This window comes from Epinephelus moara, chromosome 5, assembly GCF_006386435.1.
Source record: "Epinephelus moara isolate mb chromosome 5, YSFRI_EMoa_1.0, whole genome shotgun sequence".
In the NCBI taxonomy this organism is placed as follows: Eukaryota; Metazoa; Chordata; class Actinopteri; order Perciformes; family Serranidae; genus Epinephelus; species Epinephelus moara.
This window is the reverse complement of record NC_065510.1, coordinates 25,533,953-25,557,739: the sequence shown is the minus strand read 5'-3', so window position 1 is coordinate 25,557,739 and position 23,787 is coordinate 25,533,953. Positions and strand designations below refer to the sequence as shown.

Here is a 23,787-nt window from a genome sequence, read left to right as displayed (position 1 = left end):
TAAGTATTTTAGCCCAAGAGATGTGCCGAGCTTTTAACAAAGGCGGGAGTAAGCGACATGCAAGTCTCAAGTTTTAACCTTCAAGTCTAAAGCAAGTCCCAAGTGGTGAGAGTCAAGCAAGTCACAAGACATTCGGATGGTCAACCCCAGTTTCCATATTTAAAACAGTTTGTCACAATGTTCCTCTGTGTTGTTTCCATTGAATAAATCTTTTTTTTTTATCACTGATTCAAAGCCTCATATAACATATCTTAAATGTAGCTTTCTAGCTGATGTTTGACCCGTTAGAAAGCTTATAGGCGAACTAAAAGACACATTCATGTACCTTTCTTTGTGGGTTTCGTAGTGACAGATGAAGTTGTATGTTGTGGTGGATGTGTCACTGACTGAACTGCAGATCTTACTGTTCTCCTCTTACTACCGTCATCGACAACATAATCACTGAATCCAAATTATATTACTTCTGGACTACTGTAGCCACCTCCACGATAGCTGCCTCGTGCGTTGGCCTCTGCTGGTCTTCTGCATCCTAGTAGGTTGTCAGGTTTGCACACATTTCTCTAGAAATCACACAATTATGCTTCAAATACAAAACATACAACTCCCAATAGAGGAGAGGGATGATGTCTTTTTGTAGGCCGATCTAAATGCTAGATTCGCCCTGGTTCCCTCGTCAAAAAGCCAACAGGATTTTTTTCCATTGGATTTTGGAGCCTCATTTAGCCACTTTTTAGCAACCACCTATTTTGAGACACGTACAAGCTTCAGAATTTACAGATGGGGTATTTACAGATGTATTTTATGTCGTAGAACAAAATGTGAAAGTCTCTTCAGCTTGTGTTAACCACAGACCCTATCAGACCGATTCAGGCATCCAACCAAAAACCCGTTGACTTCGGGATGAAGGAATTGGGACTGCTAAAATGCTAACTCATTTCTGGGTTTTAGGACTCATTCCTCCAGCACTCTATATCTAGATTAATAAAGTAAATAAGTCAAGTCCGTTAAAGTCATCGGTCTCATACCCAAGTCAAGTCTTAAGACGTGAACGCCAAGATAAAGTCAAGTCATGTCTTTATTAATGCTAGCCAAGCAAGTCTCGAGTCCTCAAATCTGTGACTCTAGTCTGACTCAAGTCAATTCATGTGACTCGAGTCCCTGAACCTCTGGCTTTTAGTAATGTTTTGGCACATTTCATTCACACTTGCACACAGTTAACATATTCAACAAGCCTGTCATAAATTCAGATTTGCAGTTTACAGTTGTAAAGTCAAAACAAGAAACGATTTTTTTCTTGGAATAAACTACAAAAGGCACGAGGACAAAATATAAATATAACATAAACAATCTGTGACTGAGGATTTCTGGTAACCACAAAGTGACTTGTGTAGTTTGGGATGAATCCAAACACTTCCCAGACACAACATTAATTCCTCGACGAGTTTTCTGGGAAAATATACCCATGCCTGCAGATTGTACACTCGCCAGGTTTTGTGTGAGTCAGTCATACAGAGCGGCCCAGTGTGTGTTTGACACATTCAATTTCCTCTGTGTACATCAGTGAGTGTGTGACCTGTCATCACGCGCAAGTCAGACTATTTTATGATAACACTGAGCAGCCTGATCCTGGTCATTTCACTGGTATTGTTCAAAATAAATTAGTGGGTTCTGAGTGAATGCATGCATAATACCCGCTGTTATAGTCTTTGACATGTGGCTAATTGTTCATACATTCCCAGGCTGCACTGTCAGGAGGGAAAAGACACTCTTATTGTGTTAAAGCTGTTGTTTCATGGTGAGGAGGAAAAAAAAAAATCAGATTTTAAATGTCAAGTCTCACGTAGCGTAATTAATGTCTCAGAGTGCATCATTACTAATGCATCATTTACTCTTTAAATTACATGCAAACACCATTATTCTTTCAGATGTCTATCAACACTAGCAGCATGAGGTTTTCCTCTCCACTTGGTTTCAGAATGAAAATAACACAGCTGCAATTAGGTGAGACAACTATACTACACATCTCTGCAATTAAGACTTTTATTTTTAATCTGTCTCCTGTTTTTATCCTGCATGGTTTTATCACATCTAGTCAAGCCTGTAGCGACTCGACTGTAACGTCTGAATCTTCTGTTCTGGGCGCAGTAATTTATGCATCTCTCTGTCTCAGTGATATCAGCTGAGGCAAACTGAGGAGGACAGAAATGTTAACCTTCGAGCAGACAGCCATGTCTAAATTAAACATCAAGGGTGAGAAGAGACAGTGGAGACATTTTATCTAATGAGAGAAAATGTTGAACTGAACAATGCGGTACTGGACACTGTACAAAATTGTTATAGACAACACTTACACACAACAACACAGTATCTAACATACTGTTAATATCAATCCATATATTTATTGTTTATGGATGCCTTTTGTGGTCATTTTTCGTAATAAATATTTCATTTAATATTCTAACTATGAAAAGGTGTCTTACAGAGTAAATATTCAAATTATTCTATATTTTTGGGATGCAGTGATTCATTCTGTTTGTCTCTTTTGTTTTCACAGTCTTCAACATGGCAAATTTTACATTAAGTTTTAAAGCCCCTGAAAAGTAGGCTTCAAATCTTAAAGAGGAACTCTAGTATTTTTCAGCCTGGACCTTATTTTCCCATGTCCAATTTTTGAAATTGGTCCGGTACTGAGAGAGACTGTTGTAGCTGCAAGTGGCAGAATAGCCGACCACGTAAAAACTCAGGAATATGAGCACCTTTAATTTACATCCTACGCCACTGACAGGCTCAGAAGTGTCTTACAACATTATAGAAAGGACCCTGCAAAGAAATGTAAAGTTTTTCCTTACCTTTCGCTTGTTCTGTTCTGTTTTGTCTCCACAGGAGAAGTCTTGTTCTGAAATCTAGCAAGAGGTGACTTGTTGCAGAAAGAAAATAATGGGAGAGTGGGAGAGAGAAGTGCTGGTCATAGCTTGTTAGTGTTTCAGTACAGAAAGCGTAGCTGAGTGATTTCTAAAAGATTTTCACTGTCATGGATGAATATTTAGCTGATTTTGACAACATGAAAAATGGGACTTCTTGCAATGAGACTTGGTTAGACACAAAAACAAACAGACTGGATCAACAAAAGGTAAGGACAACCGTTTCATTTCTCTGTCAGGTCCTTTCGGTAATGTTGTCAGACACTTACAATAATAAAAATTAGGGCCGTCAAATTCACGTTAATTTTGATTAATTAATCACAGGGAAAAAACGCGTTAAAGAAATTAAGGCTGATGAATTGTGGTCTGTGGTGCCCTCTGACCTGATGTTTCATTGAAGGCCAGACTGACTGAATCAGTCAACCTGTGACCGACTGACTAACTCTCTTGCAAAATGGACTGCAGACCAGTTTCGGCAGTCAAGGACAGGGACAATTGTGTCCAAAATCCAGCAGCTTTACTGCGACACATCTGCCAAAATTCATTTGAATTGAAATATTTTTTTTTTTTAAACTTTCACAGCAAAAATTGATATATGTGATTAATTTAAATTAATCAATCACAGAGCATGTTATTAATTGGATCATTTTTTTAATTGCTTGACAGCCCTAATAATAACAATGTGAGCCTGTTTGTTGGTTTCACTGTACACTGGCTGCAGCGGTCTCTCTCGATAATGAACCAATTTCAAAACTTGTGGAGCATTATAAGGTAATTCCTCTACATTTGTCCAACAATAAAGTCAATAAAACATTTGTCAGTTTATTTTTCCAATCAACATCAACCCATTTGTACTGATACTGGAGAGAGTAAAAATTACTTACAGTGTCCTTTTCTCTGTCTGTTTAATAACTGACGACAACACTTGATTTATTAATTCTTCAGCACACCCACAGCGTCACTTTAATTCAAGCATCCAAAAAAAGTACAAAAGTTGGATTCTTCATCATTCCTTCTACTGCAGACTAATGAAAAAACCTTTATCCAGTAGTTACAGGGAGATATTTCACATATCGCTGAGAGTGTTTAGTGGCACTCTGTGAGAACAGAGAGGCTCAAAAGCTACAGCAATGCCGACATTCAAGACAGGAGTGGTGGAGTATACTGCATTACTGTTGAAAATGGGTAAACAAGATGTCTGTAAATTCAAATAAAATGTGCAAATGTAGTTTCTGTGGTTTCATTATTGCCTGCATAAATCAGATTTTCTCAGTATAGCACATTGCCCACATTTTAACAGTGTCATGATATTTGACTATTTCACTGAATGTACTTCCGTCAGTGAAAAAACAAGGCTGCAGAAAGGCTCAGTACATTCTTCAGTCAGTGTAGCTACATTCAGACACACATATCAAATACATAAAAACAAAAAGCAAAGTAAATATTCTTTGGCAGTTTCTACAGAGGAGCTGAGAGAAGCACAGCAGCAACAGGGACAGAGGGGAAGTAAGTGGTTTAACTGGTAAATAGATATAAAACAGATTTCCTCTATAACTTGTAACAGCAGCACAAGCTTTACTTCTCATAAAACCTGCTCTCCAGTGTTTGTGCTACCTACAGTGCTGTGACAAAGTTTGTGCACCTCACATAATGATGTTTAATCTGGACTCCAGAGCTGTTACTGTTATGGTTCTAAAAGTACTGTACTCCCAAATTTTTGGTGGGACCACGGAGACAACAATTTTTTAATTGGTCCAGTATTGGATGAGAGTGCTGCAGATGGCAGCGGTTAAACGGCCGCAATTTAACCACTTTGGGGCATTTGTGCTCCGTTAATGAACATGTTGCTGCTACCTTTTTACCAGTGTTGGATTATGGAGATCTTTTATATATGAATGCATCTGCTAAATGTCTTCATATGGTTGACACTGTCTACCACGCTTCTCTGAGGTTCATTACTAATTGTAAACCATTGACACACCACTGTGAGTTATACTCTCGGGTTGGATGGGCTGCTCTGGCCACCCGAAGGCTCAGTCATTGGTATACTTTTATATATAAGGCATTACTTGGTCTACTGCCTTCCTACATTTGTTCCTTAATTGCACAGAGAAGTGCTGGTCCTTACTCCTTTCGTTCGCAAGACTACTTGTTGCTTTCTGTTCCATATGCCCGTACTGAAATTGGGTAAAAAGGCTTTTGTCTACTCTGCACCTTCAGCATGGAATATGTTGCAAAATGACTGGAAACTAACAGGGTTAATTTCTTTGAGCGCCTTTAAATCCATACTAAGAATACTTGAGGCCGACTCCACTACATGTACTTGTTTTTCATAATCTGCTTGTAAATTCAATACTATTTGTTTGTGTTTTATCTGTGTAATTTGTAACTGTGCTTCATACTTGCTGCTGCCTATCTTGGCCAGGTCTCCCTTGAAAAAGAGGTTGTTAATCTCAATGGGATCTCAATGGGAAGTTTACCACTGACAGACTCAGATTGTTATTATAAGTTTCTGACAACATTATGGAAAGGATCCAAACAGAGATAGACCATTTTTATTGAAGAGTTTAACCAAATACAGCCCCAAAATAGGCATTGCCAAACCCATCAGCATGTTTAGAGCCAGTATATTTTCACATCTGGGTGAATTAAGGGTTTATTTCAACCAAACCAGGGTTGGTGGTTGCTAGAACAGTGGGAAGACGAAGCAAGACGGCTTTTGAGTTTTATTTTGATTTTGCTGACTTTGATTGAAGTGTGTTTTACGATGATAAAATTACTTTTTATTCAAATGGACTCTGGTGGAATTGGTTAAATCAATTTTGGGGGTGTTTTGTTAAACAAAAGGGATCTTACTCTTAAATAAAAAGGTCTGTCTCTGTTGGGATCCTTTCAACAATGTTGTCAGACATTAATAGCAACAATCTGAGCCGGTCAGTGGCAAAAGCACTCTGAGTGGGCGTAAACTGACATAATTGTCCCTAGTGGCTATATTGCAGCCTGCTTCACTGCTGTTGGCTGCATCCCTCTCGTTCAATACTGGAGCAATTTCAAAAATTGTTCCATTTGTTCCTTTGTGTCACCTAGACACAAAACAACGGGAAAATAGGGCCCAGGTTGAAAAATGCTGGCGTTACCCTTTAAGTTTGAGTTGTTATGATACGATATCAGTATTGGAAAAGCCTCCAATAGTGCCTACAATGCTGGATCAGCTATTGGCATACTCGCCGACACCTGAAATACTAGACTTGGTAACATGACGTCACCCATTGGTTTGCGGACTCCAACTTTAAAAATTCAACCCCATACAGTTGTCATGAATGTTAAAATGAGCTATAGAGACCAAAACTGTTTTTTGTACCAGGTTGTAAACATGTTTATTTCTGCTGTAAAGTTCGGCTGTTTAACATGGGGGTCTGTGGGGAGTTATTCGCTTCAGGAGCCAGCCTCAAGTGGCCATTTAAGGAACTGCAGTTTTTGGCACTACCATAGTGGCTTCATTATTTTAGCACCGGAGGCTGCCACTTGGTTATAACCCCCTCTCTCCCTTGGTCTCCTGTCTGTATTTATACTATTAATTATCCAGTAGAGAAAAAAAATGGAAAAATATTCATAAAAAAAAAAAAAAAAATACAATTCCCTCTGTCAAAGAAGTTATGTTTTCAGACCCGTTTGTTGGTCTGTTAGCAGGATATCTGCAAATTTATAAACATATTTCAATAAAATATTGTGCAATAGGCCAAGGAACAAGGGATTTAATTTGGGATTGGGGGGCTGGCCATTATATTATATTTTTGCTTTTAAAAAACAATAAATTATTAAAAACTTTAAAAAGGACTGCAATGTAGAATAAGGATAAAATCTCCACACATCAGCTAACTTAGAGCTCAAACCAGTGCTGTAACAGGACATGGTTATTACACTTTTTGTCTTTTTTTCCCTGCTGCACCTTATTAAAAAGCTCTTCCGTTAACTGTGCTCTCCAGATCTCATTCAAGAGCTATATTGTGTTTGTTTCCCACAAACAAAATCAGATGTCGCTCCAGCAAAAGTAAGAATCACCTCATTTATTTTATAAACGATTCTGATGGAGTTACACATTAAGATGTAGTTTAAAAACATTGCTATGATTAATATAACAAATGTATGCAGCCTTTCCGAATGTGCGTACTTTTAGTGTTTTCTGTTTGATTAAAATCGTTCCTTGATCAACAGCTGCAGAAAAAGGAAATAACGAAAACTTTAGGGATATAAAAAACTTTTTCACAGCACTGTATCTTCCCCCAAAAATCAGTATGGGCTTTACAAAAGCAATAAAAGGGCACTGTCAGCGATTTCTGTTGCTCACAAAAAACTTCTCCAGTGTGTGTGCAAAGCATGGAGTGCAGAGTCATGTCAATGCTATTTGGCGTTGGGGGACAGATAGTAGGGGTGAAACAGTCTCTCACTGGAGCAGATGCTCAGAGCAGCATGTGTATGCATCAGTAACCGTGGAAACCGTGAGGTGAAGTAGCTGACGAAGCCTTCGGGCAGCTCGCCGAGAGTCTCCTGCACCTCCTTTGGCAACTCGTGGTAGTGATGCTTCTGTAACATGCAACATTAACATACATGTGTCAGAGTGTGTCTCCATGTATGAAAAAATATTAGGCCCAATCCCATTTCTTATTTCTACCCCTAACCCTCATTTTTGAGTGCCGCCTTGCACTCCCAACAAGAATCGGGTCACCATAGCCCTACATGTGAACACGCACAACAAAGGGGGTAAGGGCTAAGTGGTAGGGACAAGGGGTATTTTGGGATTTGGCCTAGGTGTATCAGTAAGCATGCACGCTGACCTTATTCCTCATGGCTCTCAGCAGATCTCTGACCGAGTTTCCTTTATATGTCCTGAACCGCCTCAGGTCTGGAACACACACAGGAAGAAATGGATTACAGACCATCTTGCACAGGTGTGAACAGAGCAGTTATGTGATACTGTGTGGGTGTGCTGGTGCCTTTACCTGTCTGCAGAGGCACTGAGATATGCATCCTCCAGTTGGTTCGCACCACTCCTCTTCCTGCAGTCTCCAGTCTGACCACAATCGGACTATCTGCTGGTTCCTTCTCTATGCGGTCACTGACGTCCTACATATGCACACAAACGTTAAAAAAGAAACTACGCCTCCCACATACATACTTAGACCCTTTTGCACGTTTCCTGCTCTGTGTTTATCATCAGAAAATTTAAAAAAATGTATCTAATTAGAATAAACCAGAAAGAAATAACTTTTTCAAACTAGTAATCATTAAAAGAGGCCTGTAGTATCACAAGAGAGACAGCTGATCCTTTGTGTATGTATGACCAACTGATTTTACACACCTGGAAAAAGAGCAGCTGCTTCTCGGGGCTCCAGAAGAACGGATGTTTGAGCACACAGGCTGTGGAGGGCCGGGACTCAGCCTCAGCACTGATCATCTGCTCAATCAGATCCTGTGCTATGACGTCATCTAAATTAAGAGAAAAACAGTTGTCAGGTTTTCATGTATTATTTTACTTTTGTCCAAAATACAGCCTTCCAACCTTCATCTTGAGAGACAGTTCTACCTAAGACGCAGAAGTCATAGAAGAAGTCATAGCAAGAAAATCCTTTGAGCACTGAATGTATTGGCGAAGAAGTTGAATTGTTGAGTTGTGATTTTATCATCGTGGTTCACTAGATCTTTTAATGCAGGACAAGGAGGTGGTTTGATAAATCAGAATCTTTCTATTGGAGAATTTTATGCAGAAGTATTGTGGAGGAACTGACTGAACAAGCTTTAATGATGCGGCATAAAAACATGTTTACGCGTGAACCAAGCCAGGAAAGACATTTGCAAAAACACCACTCTCACCATGTATATCCTCCATAAAATGCGAGAGTGAATATTCTCCTGACAGGATGTTGACCTGTCGTCGTAATGCATCACCAAAAGGGTGCTGCCCCCTGCTGACCACGTAGTAAAACACACAGCCTGCTGAGAACACGTCCACAGCTGCTGTCTGTAGAGAGAATAGAAGGACACTGGATCAGACAAAATACCCATCTCTACATGAGTAGAGTTCCTCAATCTTGGGGTCCACTTAGTTTGTGGGTTAAGATGTATTTAGGGACAAAAAAAAGTCTCTATAAAAAAAATTAAATATAAAGGTTTTAGGGTCGGGACACATGCACCGTCTTTAAAACTGTGGAAATAGCAAGGTCAGGCTCTGGGTGGTAAAACTGTGCCTGCTCTTTGCCAGCTTTAAATGGTGCAGAGGCAAGTTGTGCCTGACGTTGCTGTAAGACCATAACCAGCACCATATCATAGCCTAAAATATCCGTGGGACAGATTTAAAGCTCTGAGAAGCCCTGCACTAAAATGATCAACTTCTCCTTCACATTTACCACCAACTAATATTTATGGAAGAAAGGAAAGATATCTGATGTTTGTGACTGGTTGTTCCTCATCACATGACATGCGGTGCTCATTGCTGCACTCCAAAAGTTTAACTTTGTTTATCTTACAGTGCAGCCGCTGAGCCCTGAAAAATAGGCGCTTGGGACTTGGGAACACTTGTGCCCTGTAGTGGTGTCACTCTAAATTTTTGAGCGAGCCTTCCACACGTCTACACTGACCACCATAAATTTGAGAGCACAAATAACATGGCATGTGAACAACACTTAAAAGAAGTAATAATTCTTTTATAAGCTATTTGGCACTCCTTGTATGTCTTAAAACTAAATACCAAAGTATGTCTGATTCAAATTCACACGACACAATGAAAATTTTGGAACAGGTGCACAGACCTCAGAGCTACATATGAACCTGTTTTATCATCTATAACTTTCTCACTGTGGCCTTTTTAGCTAACAAATTGACCTAATGTTCAAAGAAAGACACTTCTGCTGAATATGTGGGCGCAACCTACCGGTTTGTTGCCAGGAGTATCCCGCAGTACTTCAGGAGCTATCCACCCTTCAGTTCCTGGTATTCCTGACCGCAAAGAGAAGCTGCTCCGACCGTCTGGGATCTTCTTACAGAGTCCAAAGTCAGAGATGAGAGCTCGGACTCGACCCAGCGCACTGGGACCAGAAAGGAGGATGTTTCTGGGCTTCAGGTCACGATGGACTAAGCGGACAGATGATGAAGAAAACAATGTTTAGCTGTTCAGGTTAAGCTGTGCTAAAGTGCCATCTGTGTCTGGAGGAAAGAATTTAGAAACATCATCTCTGTTTACACTTGTATGTGTACGTGTATTTATCTATATGAGTGTGTAACTCAGACCTATGTTGAGCGAGTGGAGGTGTGAGAGGCCACTCATGGTCTGTCCCAGCAGAGTTATAGGATTCAGCTCAGGAAAACAAGACGGATCCTCCACATACTGCACAGACACAGAAAAACATATGATGGTTTTGTTATTAAGGGATGTCATGTTAAATAGAAACTACTTAATAAGGATAACATAAAGGCCCTACACTACTGACCTGCTGCAGGGTTGCAGTGCACAGCTCAATGGCGATGTAAGTGAAGAGGCGGTCTCTCTCTGTGCAGAAATATCGGATGACATTTGGGTGTGTGTCAGACTCTCGGAGGAGCTGCACCTCGCGTTCTGCTACCTCAAAACACTCCGGCAATATTCGCTTCACCGCTACGTGGCGTCCATCAAAATTACCCCTAAAGTCCCAAAAAAAGAAGACATTAAGCACAGTACTGTATGTGCCACAGAACAATGAAGTTTATCTCAGAAACTCAGTGTGTTGTTGTTTGTTAACATTAGCACATTTTATACGGTGACAGTGTTTCCTTTACAAAGCATACCATAAATATTTAGTTTGATTTTCACCACAAAAATCAAATGTCTTTGTTGTTGGAGACATTTTGACATTTCACATGGGGAAAAAAACAGGTGTAACTAATTAAAATTAACAATGGCTGCATTCCATTTAGCTGTGTCAGTTTTTGAGTCCTGGTATTGTTAAAGCTGGCTGTCTGTCACACTGTCATGACCAAGGGGCAACCTCCAGGGTGAAAGTGAAGTCTACTGTTGAAGCCACAATCTGTTTGAAATCACAGTGACCATTTAGTCACCTTTATATTATATTTATATGTATTATAGACTGTATATATATATATGCATGGATTATGTAATATGCTGTTTGTAGAGGTATGCAGTGGACTGTTTAGAAAACAGTTTATCTGATGGTGTGTTTACTGACTCTCCAACATCCAAGATTTGACATTCGGCTGCCAGCCAACAACAAATAAACAAGGTGGTAATAAACAAAAGTCTATGTGGGTGGTAAGAAAATGTGTGGCAGAAATGTAAAGCACACCAGTTTAGCACTTAATGATCTAAAACATGCAAATCCAATACGGTAATTTGAGGGCCAGGTGCATTAAAAAAATTAAATACACATACTGTACCTGAACACAAATGTTCCCGCTGTGCCATGTCCAAGCACCTCAGACGGCGTGAAGGAGATTTTACCAACCTGCACCTCCTCACTGTTTCCCTCTGAAAGAGCGAGAGAGGAAGGAAGAATGAAGCAGCTAGAAATTAATCTCATCTGAATGTTGAGGGACAAGAGAAAATAATATACAGTTTGATGTGTTACCCGCTGTGGGTTGGGGCCCTGAGGTGCCGTTTCTATCGACATCTGAAGTGCTGCCCCCGCTGTGAGTGCGAGGACTAGGTGGAGGGTCAGCAGATGCAGGCTGAGACTCTGAATACAGAAAAGTGAAGATATTCAATGTGTGTGTCTCTTTCTCTGCACCCAGTTTAATCAAGAACTGAAGAATATTGATGATGTCTAGGCTCTGAGAAAAATTATACTTCAACACTTATTTATGCAGTTTAATAATCCATTTCTCAAGTGCTATTCAAAGGAAAATGTTTAATCATTGAACTGGGGCCAAAGGTCATTAAATAAAGAGAACACAGCCTGACAGAGAACTTGTGTTGTAAGTAACTCACCAGTGGAGATGTTTGTGTCAGTGGAGAGGGTTGCATCTGAGGGGACCTGGGTCACGGTCTGCATGTTTGTCTGCATGCGCTGGAGACGAGACTCAAGAGCCTCCTCCAGCTGCCTTTGAGCTTTCAGCTGATGAGCTGTGCGCTGGAGAAACATACACAGATACAGATCATATTAAACACTGTTGGAAGATGCTGCTTGAGAGTCAGTATTGAAGCAGACGAATAGCTGGAGCTCTTCTTTGAAAGAGTAAGACATTATAAAGCTCTCTTTTACAGCACTGCTGCGGCACTAAAAACACAGCAAACTACCACTCAGCCCAAATGTTATTAAAGACAAGTGTTGAGACACTGATAAAAGAAAAAGGCATTTGAAGTGCATGCCGCCCCATAATCATTATTTCAGCGACAAATGCATGAATTTGAGGCATGAGTGCTGTTTCAAAGAGTTTCATAGTGTAAGCATTTTGCATTAGAGGTTAGCAGCACAGCACTCATGAGAAATTTCGCTCTACAAATACATTTGAGCTTATCTATTATGATTTATTGCCCAAATTTCTGTACACGAAGACGGTATTGGTTATTTTATTTAAATCTTTTTCTTATCCCTGTTAATAATAAGTCGAATGTATACATGGAGAGACATCACATAAAGCTATTTTATTGTATTACTAAGGCAAGAAATCTATTAGAAAGCAAACTTGTGTGGTTTCTACTTCTAGGTTTTAACTGAGAGCAGCCTCAAAAGACCAAACAAAAATGCAGCCAAAAAGAGTTTGTGTTTTGGTAAGAGTTTAGGGCACCCTGTGGAGTTTTTGTATAAACAAACAAAAGTTATGTTTGCATTCACTAATGCTCACCAACATGCATTGTGTGTATCTAAAATGTGTTGAATGTATTTCCTTCCTCATAAAATATTTGGATTTTTTAAATCTACCATTATTTCCATCCATGTCCTAGCTTTTACAGATGTCCCCATCCCATCTCAGTAATTCGTATTTGGGCCAATCAAGGCATGTGTTAACTATCGGGATTGGCTATACTGAGCCACACAGAGCCCGATCCAATCTTTTGTCAGCTGTCACACAAATGTTTTTTTCTGCGAAGCGTTAACGTACAGCAACTTGGGACTCCAGCCATCGTCAACTCTCCAACTCTCTGCTGTCTATCTGTCTCTCCACTCTGTGTGTGTGAGCAGAGGCTGAGTCCCTCCCACAGGGAAACACCACACACCATAAACAACATCAAAATGCACTATGACAATATTTATTGATGTATTTAACTACTGTATTTGCACCACGCCACTGCAAGTGCAACAAAATCCCGCGAGCAAACATCCAATATGACAAAATTTTTAATGTAATCCACATAAAAGATGTGCAATTGATGAAAATAAACACAGCGGAATGCAGTTTGTTCAGGTAACTCAGGCAAAGGCTGCACCAAATCAACAAACACTAGAAAATACTATCTTAAAGGGACAGATACATTCCCTTAAGAAGGCCACAAGGCCAAAAAAATAGAAGAAAGTGTCTGTTATTTTATTTTTATCATTAGTTTGTTAAAAAAAAAAAAAAAGAAAGAAAATAATGGATCAGCTTGGATGTCGGGAATTTTTTTCTTGATGCACTGCAAAGCTATATAATTGTCAGGCATATACACTGCATTGATTTTAATGACTAAAATACTTGAAGTGTGCACTGTGCAGCTGTATTATCTAGAAAAATCAGGACTCGGTAGCGGCATAAGCTCAATATTAAATTACTTGGTTCAGGATCAGGGGAAAAAAGACTTAATCGGGACATCCCTACTTGCTATCAGTCGTCTTCTGCCCTATCTTTTCTGATGCATTGCTGCATATCTTGGAGTGATACCACCACCTGCTAAATAGTGGAATAGTGTAAAACTGACGGCGGAACTATTCACATCATCCAGGTATGCACACACATGCATGTGCATCTTTGTGAATGTGCGCAAGATAAACAAAACAGTGACCCACTCATAGAAAAACAGCCCTGTAGCACTGCAAAAACTCCACAGGATACTTTCAAGCTCTTGCTTGTACCATCACGACTGCCTGAGATTGATAAGAGTTTGTCACCATATGTTCCTATAAACCTGAAAAACATCTCAAACACACATGCATCCAAACAACTAGACAAAAAACACACAAACTCACAACAGGGTATGTGAGCGCAAAGGCCAGCCACCCTCCCAGCAGCAGTGTCAGAACAGCCAAAGTGAGCCGGTCCTGAGTCATATAGACAGGCAGCACGGCGGCCGGTTTCTGTCCTGTCGTCTTCCCATCAACCTCTTCTCTATTAGCATTAGTGTCGCTATGGCCACCAGCAACTGCCTGGAACTGAAGGACACAAAAAGACAACAGGGACGAGAAAAAATGGAAATATAATGAGGTGTCATTTGTTTTTATCTTTGTTTTTCATCATTGTTCTCCGTAAAGCAGTTTATGGTGATAAGTGGCTGTTAATGGGGCATTTGGCAGTTTGTCACATCATTGCCTTGGTCTCTGAGACAGCTTCAAGTGTGCTGTAATAGACAGTAATAAACTGATAGGAGAGGGCTATTGTCAGATATCACTCCTGTGATGTACTGACTCTCAGGTGCAGACTGCTGCAGTGACACAGAGGTAGTTTGGAGCTGTGACTCACGTAGCGCTGATGGTAGTAGGAGGCAGGGGAGGCAGAGGAGGCAGAAGGTCGAGGGGGGATGACTGCCTCGCCAGAACGCTGCAGGCCAGCTGGGAAATCCCTCAGCATGGTGGTGTGAGCGACTGGAGGGAGCTCATGATGACCTAAAACACATGGATATAATGCATTTAGAGCTGCGTGAGTGTCTTTGTTTGTGTTGGGGTTTCGATCACTTTCTTGAGTGGTCATTAAATCCGGGATGTTTTTCTTGCTTTCAAAAACTAAGCTAATGTAAAAGGATTTCAGATTTGGACATTTGAGAAGAGAGGAGTCATTTAACTAGTAATTACATTCCAGGTGAATTAAACTCTTCCTCAACAAGAAGAGAGCTTGAGGATGAATTTTAATGTCTCTGCATGCAGTTTGAAACACGCCGAACATAAGGTGAGATTTTCTAAGCATAAATTATTGTGATGTTTGCTTGTTTAAGCCCCATGTAGCTTCTCTGCTCACAGGCAGACAGAATGCACCTTCTGCAGCGATGGGGATCAAATATCTTGCTGTCATTTTTAAATGAACACTTTTCTCAATCAATATGTTTTGCAAGAAAATAAAGAACCTTGATAATTACTCTGTGATTTGGAAGTACAGTTTACACAATACATACACTCAATTCATATTAATATGCTATGGCAGTAGGTACATGTCACCATAAATTACAGAAGTAGTTTAGTTTGATCAGCCACCCACCTTTTAGGAAGTTTAAATTTTCATTGCTATTGAATGACATCCACTAATGACGGTTTGTGTGTGTGGGTTTGTGTGTTTACCTATTAGCAGCCAGTGGTTTTTCCGGCTGTTTGTGCTCCCTGGTGGGTAGCGCACATCGGTAGACGGTGTGATCTCACACTCCCCTCGCTCTCTGACTGTCACTCCAGCTGTCACCGGACCCTCGATTCGAGCCAAAGTCAGTCCCCGAGGCTGCCACGGCACCAAGAAGCAGAAAACCAGTCACATAACAGCTATCTTGTCATCTTGTCATCGCCCCAACTTATTATCAGTTCCTGTCTGTCTGACACACCTGATCTGATCACTGTAATTACTATTAGTGTCCTGTTGAAGCAGGAGGGAGAATCTCCACAGGAAGCGTGACATGGATGACTAAAAGAACTGTCAGTGTGAGTGCAGTTATACGATGAACACAGATTATATATTTACACTCACCACTAATGAGACTCCATGGTGGACAAGGGACGTGGAGGCGTAGAGGTGAGTGTCCAGTTTTCCGACATAGAGAGTGGGTCTTAACGAGAAAAAAGTCAAGTTATTCTCTCAGCTAATTATTTTTTCATTTTTCATTAGGATACCTCAAACATGTAGTGATTTTTATCACATGGAATAGATTAATTGTCTCAAGACAAGAAATAGCTTTCCACAGATTTCCAAAGTATAGCAATAAATGAAAAAAATAAACACCAGTCTGAATCAAGTTTTGTCACTGTTATAAAGTCACAAAAAATACTTGTTTCTGATTGGCTGGCAGGTGTCCTTTAAAAGAAATAACCCCGTCATTTCAAATATAGCTCCAGCCAACAGTTTAACAACCGCTGTAAATCAGCACACTAGACACTGTATATTAAACTGCAGCACCAATAGTTCACGCTGCCGTTCCAGTTAACTCACAGTGGTAACAAACCTAACCAAGGATAAATAAAGTGGGTGATGTTTTTAGAGGGATCGCAGGGGATTGTTTCAGTGTACTACCTACAGTAGATAGCGTTTAGCACACCACCAGTTTGCAGAAGCAGAGAGGAGTAGTGACATGGAAGCTAAGCAAAGCTCTGCTTTGGTAGGGGGCAGCAGCAAAGTATATTTCAGCCACCTAAAAAAAACCTGTACACTGTAGAATATTTACACCACTTTACCTTGCCATCAGACAGGCCTTTTTGGCATGGCACTGAAGCCATTGTCTATGCTCTCTTCAAAGCCAGACTCCATTAGCAAAAACAGTCATGTTAACTCCAAACGCAAGAGCTGCAGGTCTACCGCTGCTGCGATCAGTTACAACAAGGTGACTGATGAGTATTTAAACACACACAGACAATGAGCTGATTTAATGTGTTGAGTGTTTTGTAATGACTTTGTATGTTTGTTTTACTGACCATTTGTCTGCTTTTTATAATGTTGTCTTTTGTGTTTTGGTGAGCCCATGGTGGACAAGAAACATATATTTCATTCTATTCTATTAGTTTGTGTTGTTTTGTGACTAAAGTTTAAAAGGGTTACTTCAGATTCACCAAAGTCACACAAGACTGTTTCTATAAATGGAGTCTGGGGCCTTTAAAGAGAGCATAGTTTAGTTTCTGTTTCAGTTCAGTCCCTCATCATAAAGGGCCGTCTCACGGCAAAGTTAAGTGATGAAAATATTCCAAATATAGCGTACACTAAAGCTGTTATTGATTATTTACGGTGAGCTTTTTTAGGTGGCTAACATACGTTTTGCTCCTGCCCTCCATCCACAGCAGTACATTGGTTAGCTCCCGTTTTGTTACTCCTGCTTCTCCAAATTTGAGTCATGCCAACCACCATCTACTGCAGGTAATACACTGACTGTGATTAAGTACCTCATTCGACCCCACTTGAAAAAACCTAAGGTAACCTGACAGAGAAAATAACAGATTCAGCAGTTCTTGATCTGCCTTGCCCCCATTAAATTTCAATGCCAGGACACCTTTCAGTGTATCATCACTTACTTAAATTTTAAATAAGCTTGTAGGAGCAAATTGGAAAAGTGTTGGCCAGGCTTTGTGCAGTCTGAGAGCCCTCTAGTTAGCACTTGAATAAATAATGTAATCAGATGGATGAACATTACAAGGCTCTTTCATATTCATGTTTATAATGTTATTCTTACACAAGCTGTGTTTGTGCGCTGGCTTGCTCCTTCACAAACTGATAGCTCCACTTCAGTGTAGAGTGTGTGTCTGCCTGGTCGTTGGCAGAAGAGAAGGTGAGGAAGCGAAGCGTTTCCATGGCGAGGGACAGGTGGGGGGCGTGTCTCAGAGAGTCTCCGGAGTACAGGTAGACCCCTACGACGGGCGATCCATAGTTCTGACTCCACAAGACGTCACCTGAAAGACAGAAACACACACTTGCAGACTTATGCTGGAGTTGAGATGTAAATAAACACATCAACCTCTCACACACATAAAAGGTGATAAAATATTCACATAATAAAACCACACACCTCCCCCTACCTGTCTCTCTGTCAACTGTCACAACGAGACCATCACCACTTGACACAAGATGGGCCATCTCTGTAGGTGCAACAGGTTGGACGTGTCAGCTTTGAGTCTATCACACATGCTTGCAGATTTGAATGAACAAAGTCTTTGTTCTTTTCATTGCCAAGTTTTAAACAGCTTTATCTGCATGTTTTAAATATGAATATTACACCAGAAAGCACTTAGAGCTAAATCTATATCTCAAACAACATGTATCAAAAGGCACGGCCTGACTTGACTCATTCAAGTAAGTACAATATTTCTAACTTTTTCTTTGACTGATGGTTTAACTTAATACTTTATTTGACCTCAATCTGAGATCTAACATCTCCTTGGTGGAAGTAAATAACTAAACTTTGAGAAGAAAGTGAATCCTTGACCTTGAAAATAGTTAGACAACACATTTAAATATAAATTAGCACTTACATGTTATAAATATAACATTACAGTGACTAAAGTGACTCTAATTCTTCTCAAATGCACCTGTTCTGTAAATACAGGTATCCAAAGATGTGTTTTTTAAAGATCCAGTGTGAAAGATTTAGGGGACTGACAGAAACTGAATATAAACTGAACTAAAAATTTAAACACTTTTGTTTCTTCTCTAGTTTTTCACAGGTTTAAATGAAAGATCTGAGACATTTTTATGCACTCAAAACATATATTTCTTTCACATTTTGGTCTAAAATGTGTTAAAATCTGTGTCAGTAAGAACTTCTCCTTTTCCAAGATGAGCCATCCACCTGACAGGTGTGACATATCAAGATGCTAATTAAACAGCATCATTACTACACAGGTGTGTCTTGGACTGATCACCATTAAATGCCACCCTGACATGTGCAGTTTAATTACACAACACAATGCCAACAATGTCCCAAGTTTTGAGGGAGTGTGCCATTGGCATGCTGACTGCAGGAATGTCCACTACAACAGCTGCCCTTTATATGTTTTCTTTAGTGTATAATAAAATAAGAAAATAAATAAGAACCATTGTGTTTTCATTACTTTAGAATGAGTCATTTATATCTATATAGCGGGCAGGTCCTCCGCTATGGAGATCACTAAATTGCACCGACATGTTTCTACAGTCGCTCAGAACGGACAAACCAAACAAAGGCTCTAGTTAGGGCCAATTATGTTTTCATGTCGGCCATCGTTGGCAGCCCCATTGCAACAAGAGCTTCTGAAAAACACTTTGTAAAATCTGAAACTGCTTTATTCTGTGTTTAAACCACTATGTCTGTTTGTTTCAGAGAGGAAGAGACCTCTGTGGATAATTCAACCACTGATAAAAATCTTCTGAACATCTTGATTGGAAGTTATCAGAGGAATAGTGTCAGCACAAATTAGCAGGTGCTGGGCTAACGGCCTGCCTCCGACATGCCAAACAGCGTCAGAGAAACACTATTTTGTGACATGAAACTGCTTTATTCAGTGTTTTTAGAGGAAAAGACTTCTGTTCCCAGTAAAAACCTCCTGATCAATGAACACTGAAGGAATTCTAATCAGGAGAAGATTCAGCTGGTTGAAATCTGCAACCCTCACTGCTAGATGTCACCAAATCCCCCTAAATCCCCACACTGATTCTTAAAAGCTCTAACTTATCACAAAGCAGGTTCTGCAAGGGTGTTATACGTTCATGTTTACTTTAAAATAATCCAGCCAATTAACCCTCCATAACTCAATGTGTGTGCAGGGGATGTGTTTGTGAGAGACGTACTGTAGTCCTGTTTGTCGTCGTATGGTGGAGCAGAGTAATCATTGTAAGTAGCGTTCCATCGCAGCTCCTGTGTCTTGGTGTCAAACATGGTAACCATGTATTCTGGGGAAAAAAAGGACAGGTGCAAAGTTCAACAGTAATCCAAGGTGCACAACTGTGTGTTTTTATGTGTGAGATGCATGTAAGTGTGCATGACATACCTGTGCGTCCAATGTAAAGTAGGGGAGTGTTGGGGCAGATGGATTCAGAGGTGGAGGTGGTTAAACTGGTTTGCTTTTCGCCTGTCTCAGGATCGACCACGAACCACACATCCTGCTTTTTACCTTCATGCGCACACACACACACACACACACACACACACAGAAATGTTGGCCAACAGCAGTACAGTATTTCAAATATTTATGTCTTGTCTGTCATGCTCCGTCTCTGACAACTGTCTGTCTCACACACAATTTTAAGACCAAGCAGGTCTGCACATACAACACACACACAGTGTCTCACCTGTATAGAGTATACCATCAGAGCTCCTGCAGGGAGCCGACTGGACCAGCTCTGGGATGGTGAAGGGCAGTTTCTGCAGGTACATCAAAACAATAAGCTCATACAGAGAAAACTAACACATAAAAACATGCACACAAATGTGCTGCATTGTTTACCATCAGGCCTTCCTTGTGTTTGCCCCCCAGGATATACAAACTGCCATCGTTGGGGTCTGGGAGAAACCCCGGCCTACAGAAACAACATTCATACATCAGTTCATTGATTATTTGGAGTATGTCAACACTGTTGCACCAATATATCTTTGAATATCTCACTTTGTCTGAAAGGTCAGCGTTTTTGAACCTAGACCACCTTTTCCCATGTTTTTGCCTCTAAGTGATTAATGGAGACAAATTTTTTGAAATTGATCGAGTATTGAGATAGAGGCTACGGGCAACTGTACACCGTCACTTTATGTCCATTTAAAGTGCTTGTTTTTGTCGCTGACAGACTCAGATTTTTATCATAAGTGTCTGACAACAAAAGGAAAAGACTCTGCAGAGAAATAAAACATTTTTCTTTACCATTCACTGATCTGGTCTGTGTCTTTGTGTGTCTAACATAGTCTTGCTAAAGCAGAAGTCTCATTCTAAAATCTTGCAGCCACAGGGTCCAGATTTCTCCTTAGTCATTAGTTCAAGGTCCACACAGTTTAATATATTCAGTGTCATACTTGCGTTTGGTCATGGCGTTGAGCTAGTTTGCTGCCTCTGTTAAGTAGCTGTTTATTATTAACTCACTAAACAGCAGAAAACGGTACTTCACAATAAAAGCTGTGTGCCAGAATTCACTGTACTCCAAGATAAAGTGTGTTTTTTACAAACTTGACACGTTTGCGAGTCACTTGCGGTCCATTCAGAGCAGACCCTTGACCCACTTTTGGATTGAAACCCACCAGTTGGGAACCACTGCTTTTGATAACACTAAGCTATGCTTTCTGTACTCCAACGCTTTTCCCATCACTCCTCTCTCCAACTCTCTCTAACGTTTCCATTGTTGTGTTTCCCGCAACAAGTCACTTCAGGAGGAGACTTCCCCTTGGGCGAGAGTTGGTCAGAGTAACAAACATACCAGCGAAAGGTAAAGAAAAACATTTCATTTCTCTGTAGGTTTTTTCTATCATGCTGTCAGACACTTCTAACAACAATCTGAGCCAGTCAGTGCGAAAAAAGCACTTGTAATGGACGGAAACTGACAGTGTGCAATTGCCTGTAGGGATTACACTGCAGCCTGTTCTGCCAGTGCGGCTGGAGCGCTCTCTCTCAGTATTGACCCAGTTTAAAAAGTGTTGTTCCCATTAGTCTCCTGGACACAAAAACATAGGAAATAAGGGTCTAGGTTTAAAAAAAAAAAGTTTCCATTTAATTAATGTGTTTTTTCTGAAAAGCTTAGCTGAATTAAATTATTGCAAAATTGGCACAACTAGGGAGTATCTGATCAGGGGAAAAGTAAACATGACTACAAATTTGCCACAATTTGGTATACTGTGCTATGAACATATTCCTAATGTATTGCATGGATGTTTAAATACTGTATGTATATGCATGTGTACTTGCACGCGTATGTGTGTTACTCACTCTGTGAGGTAGACAGGTACTTGAATAATGGGGTCTGAAAGAAATCAAAGAACAATGTCATGAGAAATATTTAAAAATGACAAAAAACATGATGATTTAGAAGTGTTCACGTTTATGTGTATGAACCTTCTCGTAGGGTCCACTTGATGTCCCCTGACTGTTTGGAGACGGCGTGCAGACTACCGTCCAGCGTGGAGACAAACAGGAGGGATTCTGGGAGGGTGACCGATCTGACTCCTCCAACCTGATGGGTCGCCAGCAAGAGGAAGAGAAAGAGAAAGGAACTTAAAACCAGCTGTCTGACAGTCGTCAGGTCATGAACATCTGAGATTTCAGCATAGCTAGACTGTCAGTGCAGCATGTGTGTGTGCGTGTTAGTGGGTGTAAGTGGGTGTGTCAGATCCGTCTGGGGTTGACAGCCCAGCTTTGCAGTAAATTTCATCTCCAGTAATTATACTGAGTTCCTCATTTAGCAGGATATCCTTGTCCCTTCCTCCTCCTCCTTCTCCTCCTCTCAAGACTTTACCCTGTACTGAACTTGTCTGTGTTTGTCTGAGAGCGTGTGTGTGTTCACCACTCCCATATTTACCCACTAACGGGTGGTAACTGGCAACACAGAACTGCACAGCACACCATTGAAAGCACCATATCTTTATGGGAAACACTGACTCAAGACATGCATAGAGACGCTCGTGCAAGCGCACAGACGTTGAAACACACGCACACACAGTGAGAGAGACACACACACTACACACAGTATTAACTTTCTTCCGGCAATTTGGACCAAACGTCCTATCATCATATCATGGCAACTTTACTCGAGCCTGAAATAGACACAGAGGAGCGGTGGGATGCCAGTTGCGGTCTCCGCTGCGCAGAAATAGCAAGACCCAAGCGGTACTAACAACAACAACAGAAACACCCACACACAGTTTAAGGTTACAAACTTTACCTGAAATACTGTGCCTTCCCAGGACAGCAGGAGGAGGAGGAGGAGCAGGCGTCCCACAGCCCCCATGACCCCCAAAACACTTTGCTTCATGGCTGTGAACAAACGGTGGACTAAAGCTATTGAACTAGCAACAGAGGTCGAACTCTCTGTCCATTTCCAGCGCGCGCGTCCATCTGTCAGAGAGTTAGCACCGGCAGTTAAACATCGTTAAAGCCGCGCGAAGAACCAACAAACACGGTGAAAGCTAAGCTAGCAGCACCGCTTTAAATCCATAATAACAGCAACGTTGCCGTTCTTGTCACTTTCCCATATTTCCGTGTTGGGACGGAACCGGTGACGTCAGGAGCGGACTGTCAGCCAGCGAAGGGGGGCGGGTACGATCGTATCCCTGCGCTGAGGCTCAGCCAATAGGAGGAGAGGGTTGGAACAGAAGGGGCGGGGCTATAGAAACGGCTGGAACACGTGGAAACAGACAGCAGGGCAGTTGTGAGCGCAACAAGAGCGGCTTTTTGTGCAATAGAAAGTGGTGGAGTGCGTCATTGTCTGTTCACTCTCCTCTTACACTCCCTACAGCACTGGGACAATGTAACTTATGTACTCAAGTACTTTACTTACAGTCAAAGTACTTGTACTTTTCTTGAGTATTTCCATTTTATGCAACTTTATACTTCTGGTCCACAACACCTCAGAGGCAAATACTGTACTATTTACTCCTCTATATTTGTCTGACAGCTTTATATGATCAATTATATACAATATTTATTCCTAGATGTAGGCTAGTAGAGTAAAAATATGCCATGGTATGAAAAGACCTGAGTAAAGTACCTTGGAATCTGTACTGAAGTACAGTAGGCCTACATTAGTAAATGTAATCAGTTACAGTACTTTCCACCCCTGACTTTCCCTTCAGTAGATTTCAGTTGGAAATATTGTACTATTGACATTTTATTTCCTTATTTTTCATTTGGCAGGTAGTGACATTGCAGGTAAATAAATGAATATAATTTTACAAAATATAATAGATTACTATTGATTTCCTGTATAATTAATAATACTGTATTCATTATTAATTATAGCCTATACAATATTTCCATCTGTGATGGAGTAGAAATATACCATGGCATGAAAAAAACACTCAAGTACCTCAAATTTGTACTCAAGAAAAATACTTGACTAT

At 40.6% G+C, this 23,787-nt stretch overlaps 1 protein-coding gene across 2 annotated transcripts; it reads right to left on the bottom strand.

Annotated features, from left to right (window-relative positions):
* Positions 1–3,644: 3,644 nt before the first annotated feature.
* ern2 (endoplasmic reticulum to nucleus signaling 2) lies at positions 3,645–22,945 on the bottom strand. Of its 2 annotated transcripts, XM_050045134.1 has the most exons (24): positions 22,611–22,945; positions 21,785–21,902; positions 21,659–21,692; positions 20,198–20,270; positions 20,043–20,115; positions 19,742–19,864; positions 19,542–19,643; positions 17,795–17,854; positions 17,452–17,668; positions 15,765–15,843; positions 15,371–15,521; positions 14,562–14,704; positions 14,072–14,254; positions 11,896–12,037; positions 11,537–11,644; positions 11,346–11,436; positions 10,406–10,595; positions 10,206–10,302; positions 9,850–10,049; positions 8,793–8,940; positions 8,281–8,408; positions 7,922–8,045; positions 7,757–7,824; positions 3,645–7,505 (listed from the first exon to the last, which is right to left on the bottom strand). In XM_050045134.1, exons 1-24 carry the CDS (start codon positions 22,698–22,700, stop codon positions 7,323–7,325), a joined length of 2,925 nt encoding a protein of 974 aa, XP_049901091.1. In that variant the 5' UTR covers positions 22,701–22,945; the 3' UTR covers positions 3,645–7,322. The 2 variants fall into 2 exon arrangements, with proteins under 2 accessions (XP_049901091.1, XP_049901092.1); XM_050045135.1 differs by lacking the exon at positions 17,795–17,854.
* Positions 22,946–23,787: the final 842 nt, after the last annotated feature.

What these genes read in the sequence shown, in the direction of transcription:
- ern2 (XM_050045134.1), bottom strand. Translation starts at nt 22,700, where the DNA reads ATGAAGCAAAGTGTTTTGGGGGTCATGGGGGCTGTGGGACGCCTGCTC. An exon ending in GTACCTGTCTACCTCACAGA is followed by an intron (nt 20,271 to 21,658) that starts GTGAGTAACACA and finishes TTGTTTCTGTAG; the next exon opens with GCCGGGGTTTCTCCCAGACC. An exon ending in TGACACAAACATCTCCACTG is followed by an intron (nt 11,645 to 11,895) that starts GTGAGTTACTTA and finishes TTCTGTATTCAG; the next exon opens with AGTCTCAGCCTGCATCTGCT.